This window comes from Homalodisca vitripennis, chromosome 2 (assembly GCF_021130785.1).
Source record: "Homalodisca vitripennis isolate AUS2020 chromosome 2, UT_GWSS_2.1, whole genome shotgun sequence".
Lineage (NCBI taxonomy): Eukaryota > Metazoa > Arthropoda > Insecta > Hemiptera > Cicadellidae > Homalodisca > Homalodisca vitripennis.
The window spans coordinates 98,355,934-98,377,275 of record NC_060208.1 but is presented as its reverse complement, the minus strand read 5'-3'; the positions used below and the strand labels follow the sequence as shown (position 1 = coordinate 98,377,275).

At 33.3% G+C, this 21,342-nt stretch overlaps 2 protein-coding genes across 3 annotated transcripts in view; one reads left to right on the top strand and one right to left on the bottom strand.

The window, feature by feature from the left end:
• Positions 1–19,145, bottom strand: part of LOC124354407 (coiled-coil domain-containing protein 96-like) — a 50,543-nt gene extending 31,398 nt beyond the window's left edge. Inside the window, exons 1-3 of one of the 2 annotated variants that reach the window (XM_046804835.1) lie at positions 19,000–19,145; positions 12,348–12,593; positions 1,141–1,809 (exon numbers count right to left, since the gene is read on the bottom strand). In XM_046804835.1, the coding sequence (XP_046660791.1) occupies positions 1,141–1,809; positions 12,348–12,570 (892 nt within the window). In that variant the 5' untranslated portion in view covers positions 12,571–12,593; positions 19,000–19,145. Of the gene's footprint in view, positions 1–1,140; positions 1,810–12,347; positions 12,594–15,003; positions 15,203–18,999 lie in introns of those variants that run through there. The other variant, XM_046804836.1, reaches the window with a different exon arrangement.
• Positions 19,146–20,985: 1,840 nt separating this feature from the next.
• The window catches only part of LOC124354408 (thymidine kinase, cytosolic-like), a 36,196-nt gene continuing 35,839 nt past the window's right edge, over positions 20,986–21,342 (top strand). The window contains exon 1 of the mRNA XM_046804837.1: positions 20,986–21,277. Coding sequence (XP_046660793.1) covers positions 21,224–21,277 — 54 coding nt within the window. The 5' untranslated portion in view covers positions 20,986–21,223. The remainder of the gene's footprint in view (positions 21,278–21,342) is intronic.

Genomic DNA, 21,342 nt, shown 5'->3' with positions numbered 1-21,342 from the left:
TTAAGATAATTTCAGTAAACTCTACAGCTTTTACTCTCACATTTTCTGTTTTGGGTTTATGTTTAAAAGAAAAGTCCACAAATATATAGCAAATAAAGAATGAGTAGCAATGGATTGGACATTCGCTTTTCTTTAGTATATCTTCTCTTCACATCTCCTCTTTTTAATTTTGACGTCTTTTTATCCATAAATGTTTCCTGGCACTTAGCATGAAAAACTGCTCCATATCCGCAATAACATCATCTTGGTGGCTGCAACTAGCTTCTGTTATCTCTTCTACTTTTGAAAACTGTAACCATCTCTTGTTCAATGTCTAGTTTTGTTTGCAATTTGTAACCAAATCAGTACCAAATACAATTTTACATAAAAGTCGTCAGAAAACAAGTAAGTACAAAACAATTTTTTTAATAATGCAAAGTTAAATTATTACTAAAACCAAGGTTTTACATAATAACCACAAAAGATCATAAAATTTATGAAAGTTAACATTTCAAGGTCCACCGTTTAAAAAACATTTTTCTTTTGTGTTTCCATGATCCGATTTTGTCTGACTTTAGTATTATTTTATTTAAATACATTTGAAAAACTTTCTATCACTATTTTTCCCTATTTAAAGGAGTATTGTCTTTAGTTTGTATAGTCTAATTTTTATCACCCCAGAAAAAAAAACCATTTATCTAAAAAGTACAATTTATAAATTGTTTAAAATTAAAACTAAAATATTAAGATCTTCCAATTTCTCAAAACCTGTCTCTTGTTATTAGATTTTAAACTTTTACTAACAAATTGAAGGTTGCACTTGAATATTTCCTGTTAGTGAAAAGTTTCTATTCAAACACAACTTAACCTGTTACCTGACATAAACACCTCATCTATGTGACCTATCCGTGACATTCCCATGAAGGCACAAGTCGTTCAATACTGCTATTGGCCATTTGGACAGAAATACAAGTACAAGCAAGCAGAGCTGTACTCAGCTTTGGCGGGCTATGGAAAAGATATATGGCCGTGCACTGTCATACCGCCACCCGCCCCAGTGCAAGATGGGTGGGGCTGGCTCGGGGCCTCAGTAAAATTGTCAGAAAAAACCGGCCTGAGTACAGGACTACAGGTAAGTAAGTAAAGTAATTAAAGACATACCTTTCATTTTTTTCATTTTCCTCTCTTGCCTTTCTTCCTCTGTTTCTCCTTCTTTAAGGTCCTCGTCAGATTTTTCAACTTCCTCTTCTTCTGATTCTTCAGAACCCTCTTCAGATTTTCCTTCACTACTGATTCTTTCAGGACCTTCTTCAGCACCTTCCTCTGTTGGCACTTGATCAGTTTCAGCTTTCTTCTTCAGGACTTTCACTGTTCTGCTCTTTATTACCTTAATTTTTTCACCACTCTCATCTTCTTCTTCTTCTTCATACTCTTCTTCCACTTCTTCAAAGCTCTCTTTAGATTCTATGACATCTCCTTTTGGAATCCGCACAATAACGGTCTTCTTCACAATTTTGGGTATCCCAGATTCATCTATTTCTTCTTCTTCAATTTCCTCCTCTTGTTCTACAAAACTTCCAACAACCAGTTTGCTTAAAACTCTTTTAAGGACTTTCACAGGTCTCTTCTTCGTAACTGTTGTTTTCTCTCCATTTTCATCCACTTCTTCTAGGTATTCTTCCTCAAACTGTATCGTCTGTTCTCTTGGTCTATTCTCTGACTTTCTTACTCTAATAATACGTTTATCAGTGACTACTTTAGTTTCCCCATTGTCTTCAATTTCCCTTTCATATATTTCTTCTATGTCTTCAAAAACTTCATCTTCTAACTCTGCAAAACAAAAGCATTCAATTCATTTTAAATTTGTTTGGTAATACTAATGTAAGCTAATTATTAAATATTGCATTATTAAAAGAACAATTTTAAACCAAACATATTTTTTCTGTTATTTTGATTTTCATTCTAATATTATTTAAATTTGTGAATTGTTCAGTTTTGTATGAATAAGTTTTTATAACACCATTACGGTTTTTTATATAATATTACTACATATTCATAGTGGTTCCATAAAAGTGTGCTACTGGCGTAATATTACACATCATTATATTGTTCATGTTTCATTCTGTTGTATGTCATAATATTACACAAGACACATTTCTATGACAACCGCATGTCACACAAGTAGTTCTGGCATTTTCCACTGGATTCATTAGATCTTTTTTGGTCCTCTGTAATGAGTTTTTGCACATTTGTGAGTTCGCTATAATCGCACAGTGCAGACAGCTACCATGAATTGTTCTTATTGCATGTAACCAGTCCTGGAGTTTTATGGTTTAATTTCTAGTGTTTATTGTACCATAGAAATATCTAACACAAAAATAGATTATTGGCTTCATTTGCAGTAGTGAAAGTGACTTAATAGAATAAAAATGTTTGAACAAATTAAATAAAAATTATTTTTTGCACAAAAAGCTATATATCGTCGCTTAAGAAACAGGACCGCCTAAGTGACATTTGGTCAACTTTTCAGGAGGGACAAAAAAACTTTCTCTTTACCACAGATAATGTCAAATCCTGATTTAATTTTTACCTGTTTTCACATTTTCCTAAGTTCTGTGAACGGTATTAGGTCATTTAATTAGTATTTACCATTCATGTTTTATGTAATGTACTTAGGCGGAAGGTAACTACCGCTTATTATTATTTTTCGTTAGGTACTTAGGCGGTTTATTGACGGGTTTTCTTTAACTGGCGTTAGAGCGTACAAAAAGTTTGTTTTCATCAAATTTTTGTTTTATTAGTAAAGTAATTTAAATATAAAACCACTTATTTCAATTAATACTGAAAATCAATATGGGAAATAACAACTCATTAAAATGCAAAGATAAAAATCTTTATTTTTGTTGTATTCTTATTTGTATAAAGTAAGGATACATTTCAAATATAAGTACTTGTAAATGGTTATTATCATCATTACATTTATGAAAAAGTTGTATAAATTTTTAAATGGTAGAATCTATACAATTTGGGGGAAAAGTACTAGCTATGGTTAAATAATACAACAATAGTATAATAAAACTAAATTATGATAGTAAGGAATCGGTAAAATCCCAATCAATAAAAGGTTTACTTGTTTTTGTAAGGCAGACTGTCATAAAATTCATGACAATCTCTAGGAATAAATTGCTTCAGTTCCTGAAGGTGTTTCCACTTTGATTCAGTGATGGGGAGTCTCTGTTTGTTAAGTGGCGGGAAGTCAGTTATTGGCTCAACATTTTTTCAACATTTGTTTCCGACTTTGGGGCAGTTCCTTGAATTCATCATTGAAATTGAGTTTGTAGGGGATCTTTCCATCCGGCTGGTACTGTAATGCTTTTACATTGTTAACTTTGGGTCTGATACATTTCTACCGGGTCTTATTGAATCGTAAAAACATCGTGCTGGGCTTTGAAAAATCTTTAAAAAAACTGGTGTGTCAAAAACACAGACCTGTAAGGAATAGGTGCTTTTCCTGGCTTTCTAAGGTCAGGCTGTGATACGTGCTCGGCAGATAAATTTCTTTCTTCCCTGTTTGTTGTAGCTAGGTTGGAGCAGGGATTCAATTTTGCTGTGAACTGAGTCACACTCCATCTGAGTATGACCCTTCACTAGCCACTTTTGTTCGATTACTACTACGTTGGGATTCCATCGATAGATGTAGCAAGGCATTTGACAGTATGGGCATTTTTATTTTGGGCTCCACAGGCCATCTGACCATAAAACAATAGGTTTTTTGTCTTCTGCAAGCATAGTTTTTAAATTATCAATAATGCAGGATGCATAAGTTGACGCTTCAAGTGAAGATGCTGTTTCGTCAAACCAGTAACACTTGACATCTTTGTTCCCCAAATTGTACATAGTGAAATTGTGTACTGCTAACTTAGTTTTGAAGTACATGGAACTGGCATTCAAAGCAAGGCGCTAACTTTACTGCTTCAACATCCTGAGTGAATGCATAATGCAATCCTTGAATGGCTTTAGCTTTGTCAATTTGTTTTTGCTCTCTAGCTTGTTCTTTATCAATTATATGTTTGTTATACTCCTCCCTCAGTAACGGTTCCATTTTTTATCTCAAAGGCAGAACAAAGATCGCATTTATCCTTTTTTCGGTGCATGTATAGCTAGGTTCTTCTGTTTGAAAATCTTATCAAATGTAAACCTACTAAGTGGAACAGCGCTACTGGTCTGACATTGGTTCTTATATAGATCATAGAGCTGAGTCTTGGACACAATCGTTGTTTTCTAGATACAAAGATGTAGAAGTGGATCTACAATAATGGGCGGGAAGTTTGGGCAAACTGTCAAAAAAACTTGTTTAAAAACTCAATCTGAATCGGATTTACCCTTCTTTCTCCAATATTATCATGAGATGTCTCAAATGAAGAGGCAGTACCTGTAGATTGTCCAGGCGTGTCTAACCAGTATCGCACAGTCCATTTCTTAATTCCTAAGGTTTGTAGAAACATGTTCTGGCAGACTTTCATCTTTTTGCCATTTACAGTCAAATAGTAAGTCAGGGTATCGTTTTCTTCTTGATTCATCACCTTCAGCTTCCCTCCGTTTAACTGGTGTTTTTAAGACATTGTTTACTATGAAAACTTTTCTTTGATCCCAGTTCATATTATTCCAATAGTTTGAAAAGATTTCCTGTCTCTCTTGTTGTATTATGCTGTTACAAAACCTAACTTTGGACCGTTCACAAATCTTGAAGTACAACGGAGGTCCCATCCTTCTTCCTTCTCTCTCTGTGTCATGGTAGGTTTTTCCTTCGGCTGTTTTTCTAAACCCTAAATATGCTTGCCCTTTCATTCTTTTTTCCTTTTCAGCATTTCTTTTTCCATTTAGTCTTATCAGGAATTTTACTTCTCACTCTGTTTCTTACAACGGGCTGTTCTTCAGGAGGTTCCGGACCTTGTTGGTTTACTTCCACTTCTGGTGGCTGCTGGATTACTTCCACTTCTGGGTGGCTGCTGGATTACTTCCACTTCTGGTGGCTGCTGGTTTATTTCCACTTCTAGTAGCTGGTGATTTATTTCCACATCTAATATCTGCTGCTGGTCACGTAAAAGTGAAGATTGAACAATCAAGCTGCTGTTAATTGATGGAATATAATCAAGATCGTTGGGGTCATCAAAACTTAAGTCACAATCTGCAATTGAAGTGTCTTTCTGAACGTCAAAATAGTTATTTCTAATATCAGGGAGCTGATGTTGTGTCGTGCTACACGATGAGACAGCTGTATCAACAATATCACTTATATTCAAAGTGGTAGACACATCCTGCAATTCCATAGTGCTTAGGTAGCAGAGAGAATCTGTTACAATGTCCTCTTCAGCACCTGTAATAAATGCAAACTAGTTAGGAGCAATCCAAGCTCAAAAGAATTGATTATTTTCTGTTTACCAAAGTTGTATACCATTGTAAGTGTATTGGGGCAAACAAAGAAAGAGAGAGAAAGAAAGAAATTACATTTATTCTCTTCTTTCAGCACACAAAATACATAATACATTACAAATTGTGCAGTAATCATGTATAACTATCATTGTTACAAAATGATAAAATCTAAAATAGCTTTTTCACTTGTTTATAGTACCTCGGCCAGCTAAAACAAAACGTGGTGGTGTCCCTTGGAAACCATGAGGAAAATAATTGCACTACCATACAATAATAAAGAGAATTTTTGGCTAAAACAAGACAACTGAAATGATACATCAATGATGCAGGGTAAACTCTGAATTTTTCTATTACAGTACGTTACTAAGACTTCACACTTTCAAATCGTACTAATAAAAAGTTGTATACCATTGTAAGTGTATTGGGCAAACAAAGAAAGAGAGAGAAAGAAAGAAATTACATTTATTCTCTTCTTCAGCACACAAAATACATAATACATTACAAATTGTGCAGTAATCATGTATAACTATCATTGTTACAAATGATAAAATTCTAAAATAGCTTTCACTTGTTATAGTACCTCGGCCAGCTAAAAACAAAACGTGGTGGTGTCCCTTGGAAACCATGAGGAAAATATAATTGCACTACCATACAATAATAAAGAGAATTTTTGGCTAAAACAAGACAACTGAAATGATACATCAATGATGCGTGGTAAACTCTGAATTTTTCTATACAGTACGTTACTAAGAGCTTCACACTTTTCAAATCGTACTAATAAATAAATAAATTGTTGTCAATAAGAACACAATAGTTGTCCGTTTTCAAAAACTTATGATTGCTTTTTAAATATTGAAAAAAAATATTAACACATAACAAATACCGTAACTTAGTTAATACGTACTACTTAACTTGTCATTTTAATCTTCTTTAAATTGTGGTTTTCATTGCCAGAAGAACATTTGATGTGACCTCTTAGTAGCTCTTTCAATTGTGGATGTACTAAATCCCATTTCTTTTAAGATCTCTGACGATGTGAATAAACCTCCCTCATCCTCAGAATTGCTTGAACTATCCATCACTGTACTCTAAAAAAAATAAAATTTATCAGCGTAATTCAAATTTTCAAATCTTTCATAATATCTGCATTCAGAGGAGGACATTAAAGATAACAATATATCATAACGTAGTCATTGCTATGGTATACATCCCTGGTAATTAAAAGTATGTATTTTTGACTTAAGCTTTAAGTTGAAGTTCATTTGTGACTTTGTCGATGCAAACATGTAATTTAGGACAATAAAATATTATTTATTTTATTAATGAAGATGCTATTTCAGAAGCGGAATGATAAAACAATTTTATAAAGACTTGAAAAATAAAAACAACTTGTGTAAGATATCTACTGTTAGGTTCAAAACCGCCTATCTGCTAAAACTCACGAAAAGCAGAACCGCATATCTTGAGTTGTGTAAAGTAAGGTTAAGCTAGAAACTGTTTTAGATAAATGTAGTGTTAATTCACTATAAACAAGATCACAAAGCAAAGAGCTTTTCCGTGAGTAAAACATAGTTTTATTCTTACCTTAATGACGCCAAAGGTTGCACAATGTAGACACAATTCCAATAGAACAGTGACGAAATACGAGCCGGTATCTACTGACTGATGGCTTGCCTCGCTATATAGGCGGTACTGCCACTGAGGTTGCAGATAGGCGGGGCTGTTTCAAATGCGATAGTGACGCTATCTGTTAGAGTTTTGTTGAACTAACAGAGCCAAACGGTCCGCAGAGAAATTCTGCGTCCATTGATACCAATAACTCAATTTCAGCAAAAAATGTCACTTAGGCGGTCCTGTTTTCTTAAGCGACGATATCTGAACTCTAACAATTTGTGTAATAAAAAACAGAAAAAATCGTGAAAAGAACATAGTTTAACATACATAAAGCGTTAAGGGGTTAAATTACATTTGGTTTTGTTAAACATTACAATTTTTATATATACTTTTTGAGTTTCTTTCACAAATAGGATACGAGTTTCACATCTTGAATACAGTATTGATTTTATTTATTTATGTATTAGGTGTTGCACTCATTTTTTCCAGTAAAATAGATAGATCACAATAAATCCCTCTCTAAATAAGTTATGGTCATTAGAAAATGTTTTTATGTTCAGAACAGTAAAATTACCAATCATTGAATGTAAAGTTTGAAAGCCAGTAGAGTGTGAGAGCTCTGAATCTGGAACAAACATCATGGTATTTGGTTCTCTACTAATTACAATATTTTAAGATTCAGAATGTTTTAAAAACCGTTTGAAATTTATTAATATACAGAGTGTCCCATGAAGAGGTTTAAACATTTTATTTTATATTACTTGCCCATTTATGCACCGAACATTTTCAAACTCTATTGGTGTTGAACAAAAAGTGAAGTGTTATGCGTGGGCTACAATATTGCTTTTGGCAACATTACAGAAGCAATTGGACAATTTCAGGTTGTCTACCTAGGAGTTGAAACACCTAGCAATCCAACAATAACTAAGTGGAAACATCTTTTGTTAGAAACTGGAAGTGTCGTAAAAAAGTACTCTAGAGGATCAAATGAGGAAAGAGAAGTACTTACTAGTATGCTCATCAATGCTCAGCTCTCCGGGTAAACCAAAATTACTAAGGAAGGTTGAACTTGAAACTGGTGTTCCAAAGTTTTCAGTACAGAGAATAATTCAGAAAAACAAAATTAAATTTTACAAAGGTCACCTAGTCCATAATCTTCTTGAAGATGATCCGGACAGAAGAGTGGAATTTTGTTCTCGTATTAATGAGTTTCATGAGCTAGACCCTAATCGCAATGTTGCTGTAAGTAGGCATAACTGTAATTATTATTACAACACCGGTAATACACACATTCTTGAACAGACTCTACTCAAATCAAAATGAATTACTGTTTGGCCAGCTGTAAGTTCTAATGGGGTGCTATCTTACGACATTTCAGACATTACAACGACGAAATAGATATGAACAGGTTAAATCAACAAATCTTGCCTCATTTTATTGTTCTTGAGGAATATGTAATAAAACAATTGCTTATATCTAATGTAAATTTAAATTGGTTTTGTCTGATTTAATTATTTTACTTCATCAGAGAGCTTTATTGTCAAACTATCCATATTAAAGGAAATTTTCCTCTTAAACTGACATTAATGTTAAAAAATACTATCTGGATTAACTCAAAATGTGTTTTAAATGATCCAAATAGTCTTTTACAGTAAGGAAAATATATATGAGTGTATTAAATAAACGTGTGTATTAAATCTGAAACTATAACTTACAGTATTCAGTTTCGTTAAGTTTAAAAATATTTATATTATATTTTTTGTAAGAGTAAAATAGAATTTAATTTAATTTTTATGCTGTTGTATACAGTTTAGTTATTGAACATGTAATTTAATAAGAGGTGAAAAACACTTATTTATAAAAAGATAAATAAAAAATAAAATTATTGTTTCCTAAATAAAACAAAACACAAATGCAAACTTTATTAATATATAAATTAAAATATAGGTTTTTAGCCAAAATAAAACTAAAAAACTCACATATGCAAACATATTGGGCCATGTGATTAAAAACTAGTATAAGCAAATACTAGGGATTTCTTAAGTAAATGCTACGTTTTGTGTGAATAAAACACACTAGCACTTGCTAGGGGTAGTAAGTTCTAGAGTTTTCCCGGACGAGTAGTAAATGCTTAAAAAATGGTGTGAATAAAACTTTTGAAGTAGATTGTTTCTGTAGCATATGCTTCAATATTTTCAAGCCTGGTCTGGGGCATGCTAGACTTTTTCCTAGCATTTACTACCTGTCTGCTCAGTCCACAGTTTGTTGTTGATCATGGCTTGAGTTTATGTCTATTCGTCAACGTAAAAATTTATTCTGTTTCGCTCTGAAATAAACGAACGTAATTGTAAAGAACTGTTAAGGTTTAACAGTGAGAGTGTTGATTTCCTTGCGGCACAGTTTCTTGAAGAAAGTGATACTCGTGGCGGTGGTATTTGCAGAAGACAGCAAATGGAAATATTTCTGAGGTTTGTGGGTGATCCTGGCTTTCAGTCTGGTGTAGCTCAAGATGTGGGTGTACATCGTACTACTGCCAACAAGACTATAAGGTACGTGATGAGTAGAGTAGTTGAACAATCACACAATTGGATACGGTTTCCAACTACAGCTGAAGATATGACCGAGGCTAAAGTTTTTGTGGCAGAGACATTTTCGTTTGCCGTCTGTAATTGGTGCCCTTGATTGTACTCAAATTGAGATACAAAAGCCTGGGCTGCACGGTGATGAGTATATTTGTAGAAAAAGGATATCCTAGTATAAATGTCCAGGCAACATGCAATGCATTGGAACAGTTTTACAAGTATTAGTGCAGAGTGGCCCGGCAGTGTTCACGACGGCAGAGTGTGGAGGAATAGTCATGTCAGAGACATCGTGTCACAGTATGATGGAGCAGTTTTGTCTTTTAGGAGATTCAGGATACGGTTTATCGCCGTGGTTGATTACACCGTTCAAGCCTCCACGAACGCATCAAGAACGAGAGTTCAATCTAATCCATGCTAGAAAAAGGTTATAATAGAAAGATGTTTTGGCCAGTTAAAAAGGAGATTCCCAATCCTGGGAAACTGTGTTAGAGTTGCATTAAACAACATTCCACAAGTGGTAGTCAGTTGCGCTGTGCTACACAACATTGCCAAGCAATCTAAAGGATGACTTTGAGTATGGGGATCTTGATAGCGTCCCAAATGAAGATGACCAACCTGGGTTGGTTCGTTATGAAAATCCCGACACAACATTAAGAGGCAAAGACAAGCGTGCCAATATGATGGCGTATTTGAATATTCAGTGAGGAAATTGTTTTTTTGTTAAATTAAACTTAGTAACGTTTTTCATGTTTTTCTCACGCAAGCACCTACTTGCACAAAATTTTGTATATATATATTTTTTTTTTGGTATGGGTTTTTGTTTAATTTACTGAATAAAATCATCTTATTTTTATATACTAGTTTTTATTCACACATTACTGATTTATTTCAAATTACAAGTTTGATTACAATGGTAAGAATTATAATCCTAAGAATTACAATCCAAAGGAAAATACAACTTATGCAGCTTACAATGTGAATAGAGTAGTATGGCAATCATCAACAGTTACATCAGTTTGAGTAGACTTTTCAATGGTTTTGCTTCTTCATGGTTTTCCAACAATATAGTTTCCTTCTCCAGTTTGATCTTATTCAGTTTTGTATTGTTGCAACAAAACAATCCTTTGCAACTGCGGTGTGGACAGGTCCTTTAGTTTCATCTGCTTCATGATTCGACACCATTTTTTTCACTTTTTCTGATCTTATTTTTGTGGTGGTCGGCATCAGATTTAGTTTTCATCGGCTTCTTTGTTTTCTTGGCTCTTTGGTTCTTCATTTTTATTTGGTTTCCCTTCAGTTTCTGTATTTGGCAAACTTTCTTGGATGTCGTCAATGGTTGGTTGCTGAACTGGGGGCCCGGCACTTGTGCCAACTGAAATATTACCCGGGATTTTATGGAATACTGGGTTATCATCTTCTATCAACTCCAAGAATGTTTTCTCCTACGGTTGTAGTTTTATTTTCCTGTTTCCCCTTACTTTTACGTCAGTCTTCTTCTTGACGGTAGTCTTCACATTGTTCAATGCTTTTTATTAGTTGGCCTACAGTAACTTGTTTCCCCAATGCACCACAGTAGTCAGAACGTAAGGTTTCCCAAGCTTCTTTCTTAGCATTCATCACAGCAGGGGTTTTTGATTTGCTAAGTAATACACTGTGATCCGAAAGGAGACGTACAAAACAGAGCGCGATCAATTTTTTTCTATTTTATTAAAAATCATTATTGTCAGATTCTTATGATGATGAATACATCTTGGTGAATACGTGGTTGAACAGAGTGAAAGAGGGATATGCCACCGATGTGGAGTAGACTGAAAGGTAGTGGAGGGGAGAAACGTGTCGTGACAGGAATGTTAAAACTTAGCATTTACTTGGTCTAGCATGTACTACCCCGCGAGTAAGTGCTTGGGTTTTTTCCGGATTCTACTAGACTTGCCCTAGTATTTTCTACAAATCTTTATTCACACTGATTTGACCAAATACTTACTAGACCTAAGCATATGCTTAATTAGAAAGTGCTCGTTTTTATTCACTTGCGTAATTACAATACAATTGTAATACACATTATTTAGTATAACGTTTATTTTATCTCCAGTACTGCAGAAAAATGTAACAACTTTTATTTTATTATATCAATGATAAACTTTTCTGTTAAAAATATTAGTGTATGTCCTGTAGCATGTAACTGAAAAATGTTCCCTATAATACCAGTTTTGTTATAGTGAACTTAACTATATCATCAATAATCAGTGTATTAAACCCTATATGCCATACTAAATATGGTACTGGGGCTGTTAATGTTTTGAGTTTGAATGAATTTGCATTTAAACCCAAAGTAAAATTTTGTTTGGAGAAGGTAAGTGCAAAGTAATATTAACACTTCAAACTAAGAGATATTTTTTTAAAACTTTTCTGCTTTTTAATGTTTAAACTAATCATGAAATTTGTTGTATTGTGTGAAGTATGTGTACAATAATAAATTTATTATTTTAACATTCACTTGATAATGATAAAGACTGAGTTTTAAATGTTACCTATAGTGTTTTTCTACATCTGGCCTTTTACACCTTTTAGATTTTTATTTGTTATGTAACAATAAATCTAATTTTGAAGTATACAATTTAATAGAGGAATAATGCTAGTCAACATTTTTATTGTATTGTAGGTCTTGTGTGCAGGTATTTTTTACACTGACACTAAGTTCAACTACTTAAAATACTGTAAATAAATATACACTTTTACCTGCTTCTTCTTCCTGTGTTGATTCTTTCTCTTTTGGTGTTTCAACTAATTCTTCAGCTCCTTCAATGTTTTCCTCTGTTACTTCATTGTCAGCCTGATCTGTTACTGTATCTTCTTCTGGTGCATCAGTGAAACTTGGATTTTCTTCTGTATTGGGAACTACTTCAGTTTCAGGATTTTCATTGGTTTTAGGAACTTCATCAGACGTTTCATTATCTGCCATGATTCACCTGGCACTCCGTTAAACTAAATACAGAAAAAATATCAAAAACTTGTAACAAATCAATAATTGCTATACCAAATTGCTTTGGTTAAGATGTTCAGATGAGGGTGCAATTAAGCCAATCATTGTGCCATCATCAGAAATAAGAGTATGAAACTAGAAACAGAGAAATATTATTGAACAATAATAATTATAGTGCATGAATGAGATATCAAACATTCCATGAGGAAAGCAAATAGGTTTTTACAGATATTACTTCAATACAAAATTAATAAATTTTGAATCTCAAGTGATAACATCTAATATTGTTAAAAGTACAATCTTGCCATAAATCAATGGGATTGTATTAAATTTGTGACATTAGGAATTATATTTGAGATTCAAGTTTTATACATGTATATATGTATATATATATATATATATATATATATCAATATTTCTATGAATACTTTCATACCATCTGTAGTTCAATGAAGTAAAATCCTCGTATATTATTCGGGATTGAAAATCATGATATTATCTGCCCTATGCCTGTGTTTAGACTATCTCTATTTTAACAAAGATTATCACAATTTTAGGCTTACGGTACTATATTGTAGTTATAAATTTTACAATGAAGTATCCAATAGTTGGTAGTATTATCCAATGGGAGAGCCAATGGCCAAGCAGTCGTAAATGTTGGATTTTGAATCTGAGTTAGAGATAACACAGCTTCAAATCCTGTCTGTGTCTGTAGCATTTTTATCAGTATCTTCAACCTTAAAGTGAACAAAAGTCAGTAGACTCTTCCCATTATTCTGTTTTATAAGATTCTCTCAAAGGTCAGTGGCCGATAAGGGTGGGTGGAATCAGTGGCGTAGCTACCTTGGGTGGCACCCATTGCGGAAGTTGGTGGTGTCACCCCATCGAAAGTAAAAAGCAATAAATTTTATTTGATAAAGGTCATGGATCATTTATTATTTATAATATCGCCAACCAAACACAACACACTTCACGAAACAAATGAGAAATGTTGCAACTGAAACGTCAAAGATCGCGAGTATGGGATGGGGAATCCCCCACGACAGCGTCAGGCTCTTTTGCGGGAACCCCTGAATTATACATAGAGCTGAGCTAGTGCTAGTGTAGGAATCCCTGAAAAAGAAATTTTTGTGTTGGTGATTTATTTTGTGTTTGTTTGTACATTGTTCTTAAAGTTGAGAGACCGGCTGGGTGTCACCCCAAAAAAGGTGACACCCAGTGCGGCCCCCGCCACCCCCCTTTGCTACGCCACTGGGTGGAATAAGACCCATAACATAATCACGTATGAGAAAAAGTACAATAACTAAAACAGGTAATTCTTTGTTTGTTTGTTTTTGACAATGGAAGGATTGTGAAGGGAAAATACTGTTTCCTTCAAAACAGATAATCTGGTAATGTTTGAATCCTATTATTCTTTCAAGCCTTCCATCGTCAATAACAAACTTTAAACAAAGAAATCTGTATTAGTATTTGACTGTTGAAAGTTTTGTCATAAAATATTTTCCATTTCAATAAACTTATTTTAATTTAGATGATACATGAAATGTTTTTGGTTTTGTTTTATTCATATTGAATCGTATCCATATGTAGTTGAAAATCTTGATTGATATTTTAGTATTTAAGTGGTTGGTTTTTTTTTATATAATACAATGTCAGTAACAATATCTTTTGATTATATTCCAGTACTTATTAAAAAACAAAAGGACTTGTAAATACTCATGGTAAAGAGTGAAAGTGCAAACTACATGCTAGAGTATTATTGCAAAGTAGTTTAACACACTGGACTAGGCAGATGCCTTACAGCACACAATTACTGTAGGAGTAGATGAGCCACAGTGAAAGTGTAAAGTACATGTAACTTATTACAGCTAGACTGTTATTGCACAGTAGTTTAACACACTGGACTAGGCAGATGCCTTACAGCACACAATTACTGTAGGAGTAGATGAGCCACAGTGAAAGTGTAAAGTACATGTAACTTATTACAGCTAGACTGTTATTGCACAGTAGTTTAACACACTGGACTAGGCAGATGCCTTACAGCACACACAATTACTGTAGGAGTAGATGAGCCACAGTGAAAGTGTAAAGTACATGTAACTTATTACAGCTAGACTGTTATTGCACAGTAGTTTAACACACTGGACTAGGCAGATGCCTTACAGCACGCAATCACTGTAAGTGTAGATGGCCTAACCCAGTTACAGACAAGCAGTGCAGGTGTGAAGTGTTATGTAATAATTAAAAATTTATGCATGGAAATTTAAGTGTTTTTTTTCTCTGTCAGTGCATTCTCAGCCACAATTACTGAGAAGAAAAAATCAATACTCTCATATTGCAAATGGTCTGTATGTACCGTCTGTAGTAGACTAAAGCTTTATAGATATAACAAAATATTCATGTGGGTATTACCTGTAGTCTGGACTAGAGGAAGAAAAGACTTAAAAGGAGCCTTCAGAAATTATTGCCACTTCACAGAGATGAAAATGTGCCAGACAATAGAATAAATTCCTCTCTAAAGCGCCTTGTCTGTATGTTGTTAGCAGCCATCAAGTGCTTCATTTGTAATAGGTTGACCACTACACTGAGCCATATTGGATGGAGCAGCTCATACATCAGGATAGCATATCCTCAAAATGTTTCACACATATTTTGGATTGGGTACTTTTTTGGAGAAATAGTAATGATAGCTAATGATATTATGGAGCTTTGTAAATCAACTTCTCTTGATCATATGGTATCCACATAGCATTATTTTTGTTTTGTCAAGGGGATCCTAATAATTGTAACTCCCTACTTGAACCATGTTTCAATTAACAATATTTACCCTGATTATATGTAAAAACAGGGTAAGAATTGAAGAAAAATATACAGATACTTTTAAAACAGAGAGAGGAGTAAGGCAGGGAAGCATATTGTCACCTTTCCTTTTCAATATTATAATGGATGAAATTATTCTAGAAGTACAAGGAAACAGAGGAGCAGAAGAACTTAAGACAATAGCATATGCGGATGACATAATGATATGGGAAAATAGGGAAGAAGAGTTAGAACGAGAGTTAAACAAATGGGCAAAAGTGGCGAAGAAATATGATTTAGAGATGAACATACAAAAATGTAAAGTAATGAAAGTAGAGAGAAGGGATGGAAATAACAAAGACGTGTTAGTTGAAGGAAAAAGACTTGAAAAGGTGAAGGAATTCTGTTATTTAGGAAGTATCATAACAGATAGGGGCACAATAAGAGAAGAGATAGGAAACAGAATATGGAAGAGTGGAAAGTTTTTCAATATGGTAAAGAAGATTGTGTGGAGTTGGAACATTGGGAAAGAATCAAAAGTATTGATGTATAAATCTTATTTCCAACCAATTTTATTATATGGAGCAGAGACGTGGACGTGGACTAAAAATGATTTAAGCAGATTGCAAGCTGCAGAAATGAGATTTTTAAGAGGGATAGAGAAGACTACAAGAAGAGATAGAATAAGGAACGAAATAACTAGAGAAAGATTGAAGGTAGTTTCACTGCAAGAGACAATGGAAGGAAGAAGAATACAGTGGATGGGGCATGTGAAGAGGATGGGAGATAATAGAATGCCTAGAATAGCACTGGAGAAGGAGGAAGGAGGAAGAAGACCAAGAGGAAGACTGAGAGGAAGATGGGAGGACCAAGTGTGGAAAGACATAGAGAGAAGGGGACTACAGAAAATACAGGTGGATGAAGAGGAGACCTGGAACGATAGACTAAAGTGGAGGAGGCTGTGTACGACGACCCGTGAGAACGGAAACGTCTGACGATGATGATGATGATGATGATATGGATTAATAGAAAATTTAAACTACTATGTAAGATATCTATACTCAACCAATCACATTTTTCATCAGTTATCCCGATGACAACATAAAAAAAATCTTCCTTTACTATCTAGTTTACAATGAAGATTACATTACAGGTGAAGCCAAAAAGTTCAAGCTTTGTTATAAAACCAAACAATCCAAGTAATTTTATCAGTGATAAGCAGGGGCAGATTTAGCATGAAGTTTGAGGAGGAGTCACAACTGGGAGATGTGGGGGTTATGGAATATTCCCTACAAGATGGGAGCTCTCCTCAGAATCTAAAAAATACATCTTAAAACACCTGTTTATACATTTTGAGTCTAGAATTCACTTTCATAAAAAACAAAAACTAAAATTAAATATTTCAAAAATATTTGGGGAGGGGGAAATGTGACTTCAGTGACCCCTCGCTAAATCCGCCACTGTTGATAAGTTATTGGATGCCATGTGGTTAACTTTCACAGCTCTGTTAACTAAGTTGTTTATTCTGTTTTTCTTGTTGCCAACATGGTTACCGACAAATGTGACCAGAGGTACTTTTACCCAGAGAAATTGAAACTCACAGTGGAATAATGTGCATCATTTTCAATACCAATGTAGAGGTAGAAAAAGCAGAGTTTCACAAATATTTTCTACTCTTTAGATAATCTCACTCAACAGTTATTGTGCATACAGACGGACAGAAATTGGATTTCCTAGTCAGCAACTGGCAGAAGAGGCTTCACTTGAATGTACTTCCCCCTCCCGCCCCCTCCACCGCACAGCGGCACTGGCGCCCCCGCGACCCAAAAATGCTCATTCCACTCGGATTGGGCCTAGTTGTATAAAATATTGTTCATTACGGTCTCCCCGTCCGCCATGTTTTTGATCCTATCTCGACTTGTCTGTGTAGAAATATTCAGCCAACAGTTTGTTCCTCTAATGTCTTTCTCTGTTCAATAGTTATAACACTTAGCTTTTAATCATATGTTATTAAATTTCTGTGTTTTTGTATTTATAATTATTGCCTGAGCATTAGCAAACCCTGTATCCACACAATATCTCGAAAACGAACTAACCTAGACTTGAAATTTCACTTGAAGCTTTATTTATATACATATTAGCAACACTGAGATTGATAATGGTGCAAGTCACTCCATAGGATTTGGCTGAGCATTAGCAAATACTTTACATTGGTCTTATGGCAAAAATAAAATAGATGAAGACATAAATTATAAAAAAAGCTGAGTACAATCACATAAGATTGTAACAAGTTACATATTAACACATGTAGATTATTATTGCAGTAAAAAACATAATAGAGTGAAAATCAATGTTAAAAGTTAGTGGCAAGATTTTATTTCAGCTACCCCACTTGAACTTTTATTATTTAAATATAGCTATGAAACTTAAGTCAATTAACAAAAATATGAATGTGTAATGAAGCAAGATATCCAGATAAAAATCATCTGCAAGCTTTAAATTTTGCATGAAACCTTGTTTCTACGTAGGCAAGAATGAGTTTTATGATGGTGGATATCCAGCCATAGAATTTGGCTGAGCGTCAGTGAAGCACTTATTAGGTTGACAAAATTTCTTCTTTGTCAAGAAGATATAAAAAATTTCTTTTTGTATGATGTCTGCATATCTGACTGACTGAAGGACATCTGGAGGATGAAATAAACCATACACTTGTAAGTATGCAGCAGGCTTAGTGAAACTTTTACGCCTCACATGCTGTAGTATACTCCTACCTTGTATATTTAAAGTTTCATTTTCAATTTGCCCCATTAAGTTTGATACACATACTTATATACAGGGTGTCCTGTAACTCTACAGACAAAGATATATAACGTTATTGCTCATGTAAAAACAAACATATATCACCATATAAACATGGTTCTTCAATGCTTAGTTTTCCATCTGTACGTACATATGAGTTTTTTATTTAAAAAATTAATATCTTAAAAACTAAAAAATTAATTTATACAAAATTTGGCTCTATTGTTTATAATAACAAGGCCAGTTACTGAAAAAATTATAAAAAATTATCTTTAGTATTTTAAAAATGGCAGCCATTACAGTTTTTTGAGGATTTTATTACAAATATAATAACACAAAAACGATTTAAATTGAATAATAAATATTATTTAGAGCAGATTTACTGTGACAAGGCAAGGTCCACATTGAGGTTCTCAGCGAATAGCCAACAATACAAAAACTTAATAAATGGCAATTCTGGTATACTGCGGGAGATTATTGTTGGACAGGAGGCGGCCCATACCCCCTAACCTTACCCATCAAGAATATCCTGTCACTTTGGAAGTAATGCAAATGTTCTTATAGGACTATGTGCAATTTCTAAGCATCTTGCCCTAACAGTATAAAAAAAGTCTTAACTGTTCGAAATACTCCAACTTTTAATAAGAGAAGCACTTTTACCCTTCCCTCAATGGATAAATTCTAGTGAAATTATTAAGAATATAGGAAATCAGCTTTGAAAGTTTACAAAATGTTAGTTCATTGGAGTCTATAATATACGTAGACCTAGTGACCATAATCATTACTAATGAAAATGAAGTTTTGATTCACCTTACAAAGACACCACCTTTAGTAACCCATATTCTCATATGAAAGAGAAAACAACACAAATGTTCAAAACAAAGACCTAAGACTCTGTACCATTGACACCTATATTTGAATCCTGAATTATCCTATATTGCCATTGTCATGGTAACACATTTACTTTAGAGATGACTTGAATTTGTTCATGAAGCCCCATTGTGCAGTGTACAATGTACATATAAACAGAACTGTCACTTTAAAATGCTCTTAAATAGATAAAGCCAGATCCAGCAATCTTGCTTGTGCTAAAATTAAAGTTTCATTTTAATATGTCATATATTATAATGTTTCATTATTTACAATTTAATCATGACATTTTAATTTTACTGTGTTGTTCGTTTATACTTATAAGATTAAGATAACTTTAATTTGATGCTTAACCATACAGATTATTAAAAGTAACGTAAGGAGGTAAGTTATATTGTTCATATATAGTTCAATAGCAATGGATTGAAATTTGACTTTAAAATTTTTGTATGGCATCATCAAACGTTATACTATTAAAACAATTATTATGTGTTATTCTAGTAGCCGTGAACTTAAAAATGTATCAACTCCAGTCATAGTTTTTTTTATTAATATTATTGTCAGATGCAAGTTGTGTTTTTAAACAATTATTATCGTATTATTGAATATTATAATTATATATTATTGTAGTAATAATATAATGTATTATTTAATACAGTAATATTGTTCTAAATTATATTTAAATTTGACTTGAAAAATGGATGATCCAGTGGAATAAAATTAAAAATAAGGTAAAACGCACGCTAGCCTTTGGGCTAGCTAGGAAGGCTTCGCGTTTGTCCAACAGTAAATAACAGCTTGAATTCCAATGTCAACCATTTTAAATTTCTATATAGAAGTTTCGCAAATTAGTTTAAAATCGATAAACACATTCTTTCTTAACAGATGTACAAGTAAGTGACTGAATATATACTTTCAAACTATCATGCCTGTGATTAATCTATTTCGTTTTCAGTAATAACAGCCAATAAAAGCTAGTACAATAAAATCTATTTGCAGTTTAGCTTGATGTAAAAATCACATTAAAGGTTAACTTAAAACGTGGTATACATTCAGGCTTTATTAAACACATTTTCGCTCCGAGAATGCTTATTGACTATAAATAGTAAAAAATTATATTTATATTTGTAGGTTTTGTATGAAACCAATCAGAAATATATATTTATACGCTACTGAATATTTTCATATGTTTAACTTTCCCGATACGTTCTGCTTGTTTACTTACAATTGTTTGGTAATTCTGTGTTTTCTCATTGTCAACATATTTCCTCATAAGACCAAATCACCCAGGGTCATGTTTTTGACAGACAGACAAATCGGGAATCTTAACGCCTAGTAATGTTTATTATTTTTAATATCGACGTAAATGTAGTATAGGAAAGGTCATATTTCAACCTATATTGATATCTCACTTGCCGGGTGAATGTGCTACCATTACACCACAGAGCCCTCACTTTTTACGATTCAATTATTTTGTATTTGGCCGTTTCTTTCACATATATGTTTAAATAACCAAACTAACATATGATCGGAAGACCAAATACCTGTCAACTGTATTTATGTCTTTACATAAATATATGTTTATATATATAAAACATGATTCTACTCGCGTATTCCTGTTTTTAATGGTTTATACAGGAACCAAAAGTACTGGAGATTTACAATATAACATGCATTACTGGATTTAGTTGCCATCCTAAAACACTTAAAGCACTAATGGTATTACTATTATGTAAAATAATAAATGTTTTTTCTTTTTACTTTGATAAAGGTGTATATACCATATAAAACGATAAGTATGAATGTGCACTAATTCATATATGCATATCTAATCTAGTAGCTCAACTGCCTTTGAATTATAAACAAAAATCCTCCAATATTATACTGAATAGATCAGCTGAATTTTTTCGTGTTCGTTTACACGTACAGTAGTCAGTGAAGGCAAGTAAATATTATTTTTTTTTTAGTTATTTTGTTGGAGTTCACCGCCAATTTTACTGATTGTTTATAAAACATTGAGATTAATCATCAAGATAACTGTTAAGTAATTAAGTGTGTTAATTTTCCATTAAAAAGTTTTAATCCAAGAAAGTTGTTACAGTCTTTGAATTTAGTATTCGGTCATTGTTCAATTCTAGCTTGAGGAATAAATAATCTTCGCTAAATGGCCTCCTTCAACGGAAATGAATATGATTATAATAAAAAAGGGCAAATTCAGGTAAGAATTATGTTTATCTGTGCATTTAATAGTACAATTTTTCTAAGTTCCATTATTAAATTCTT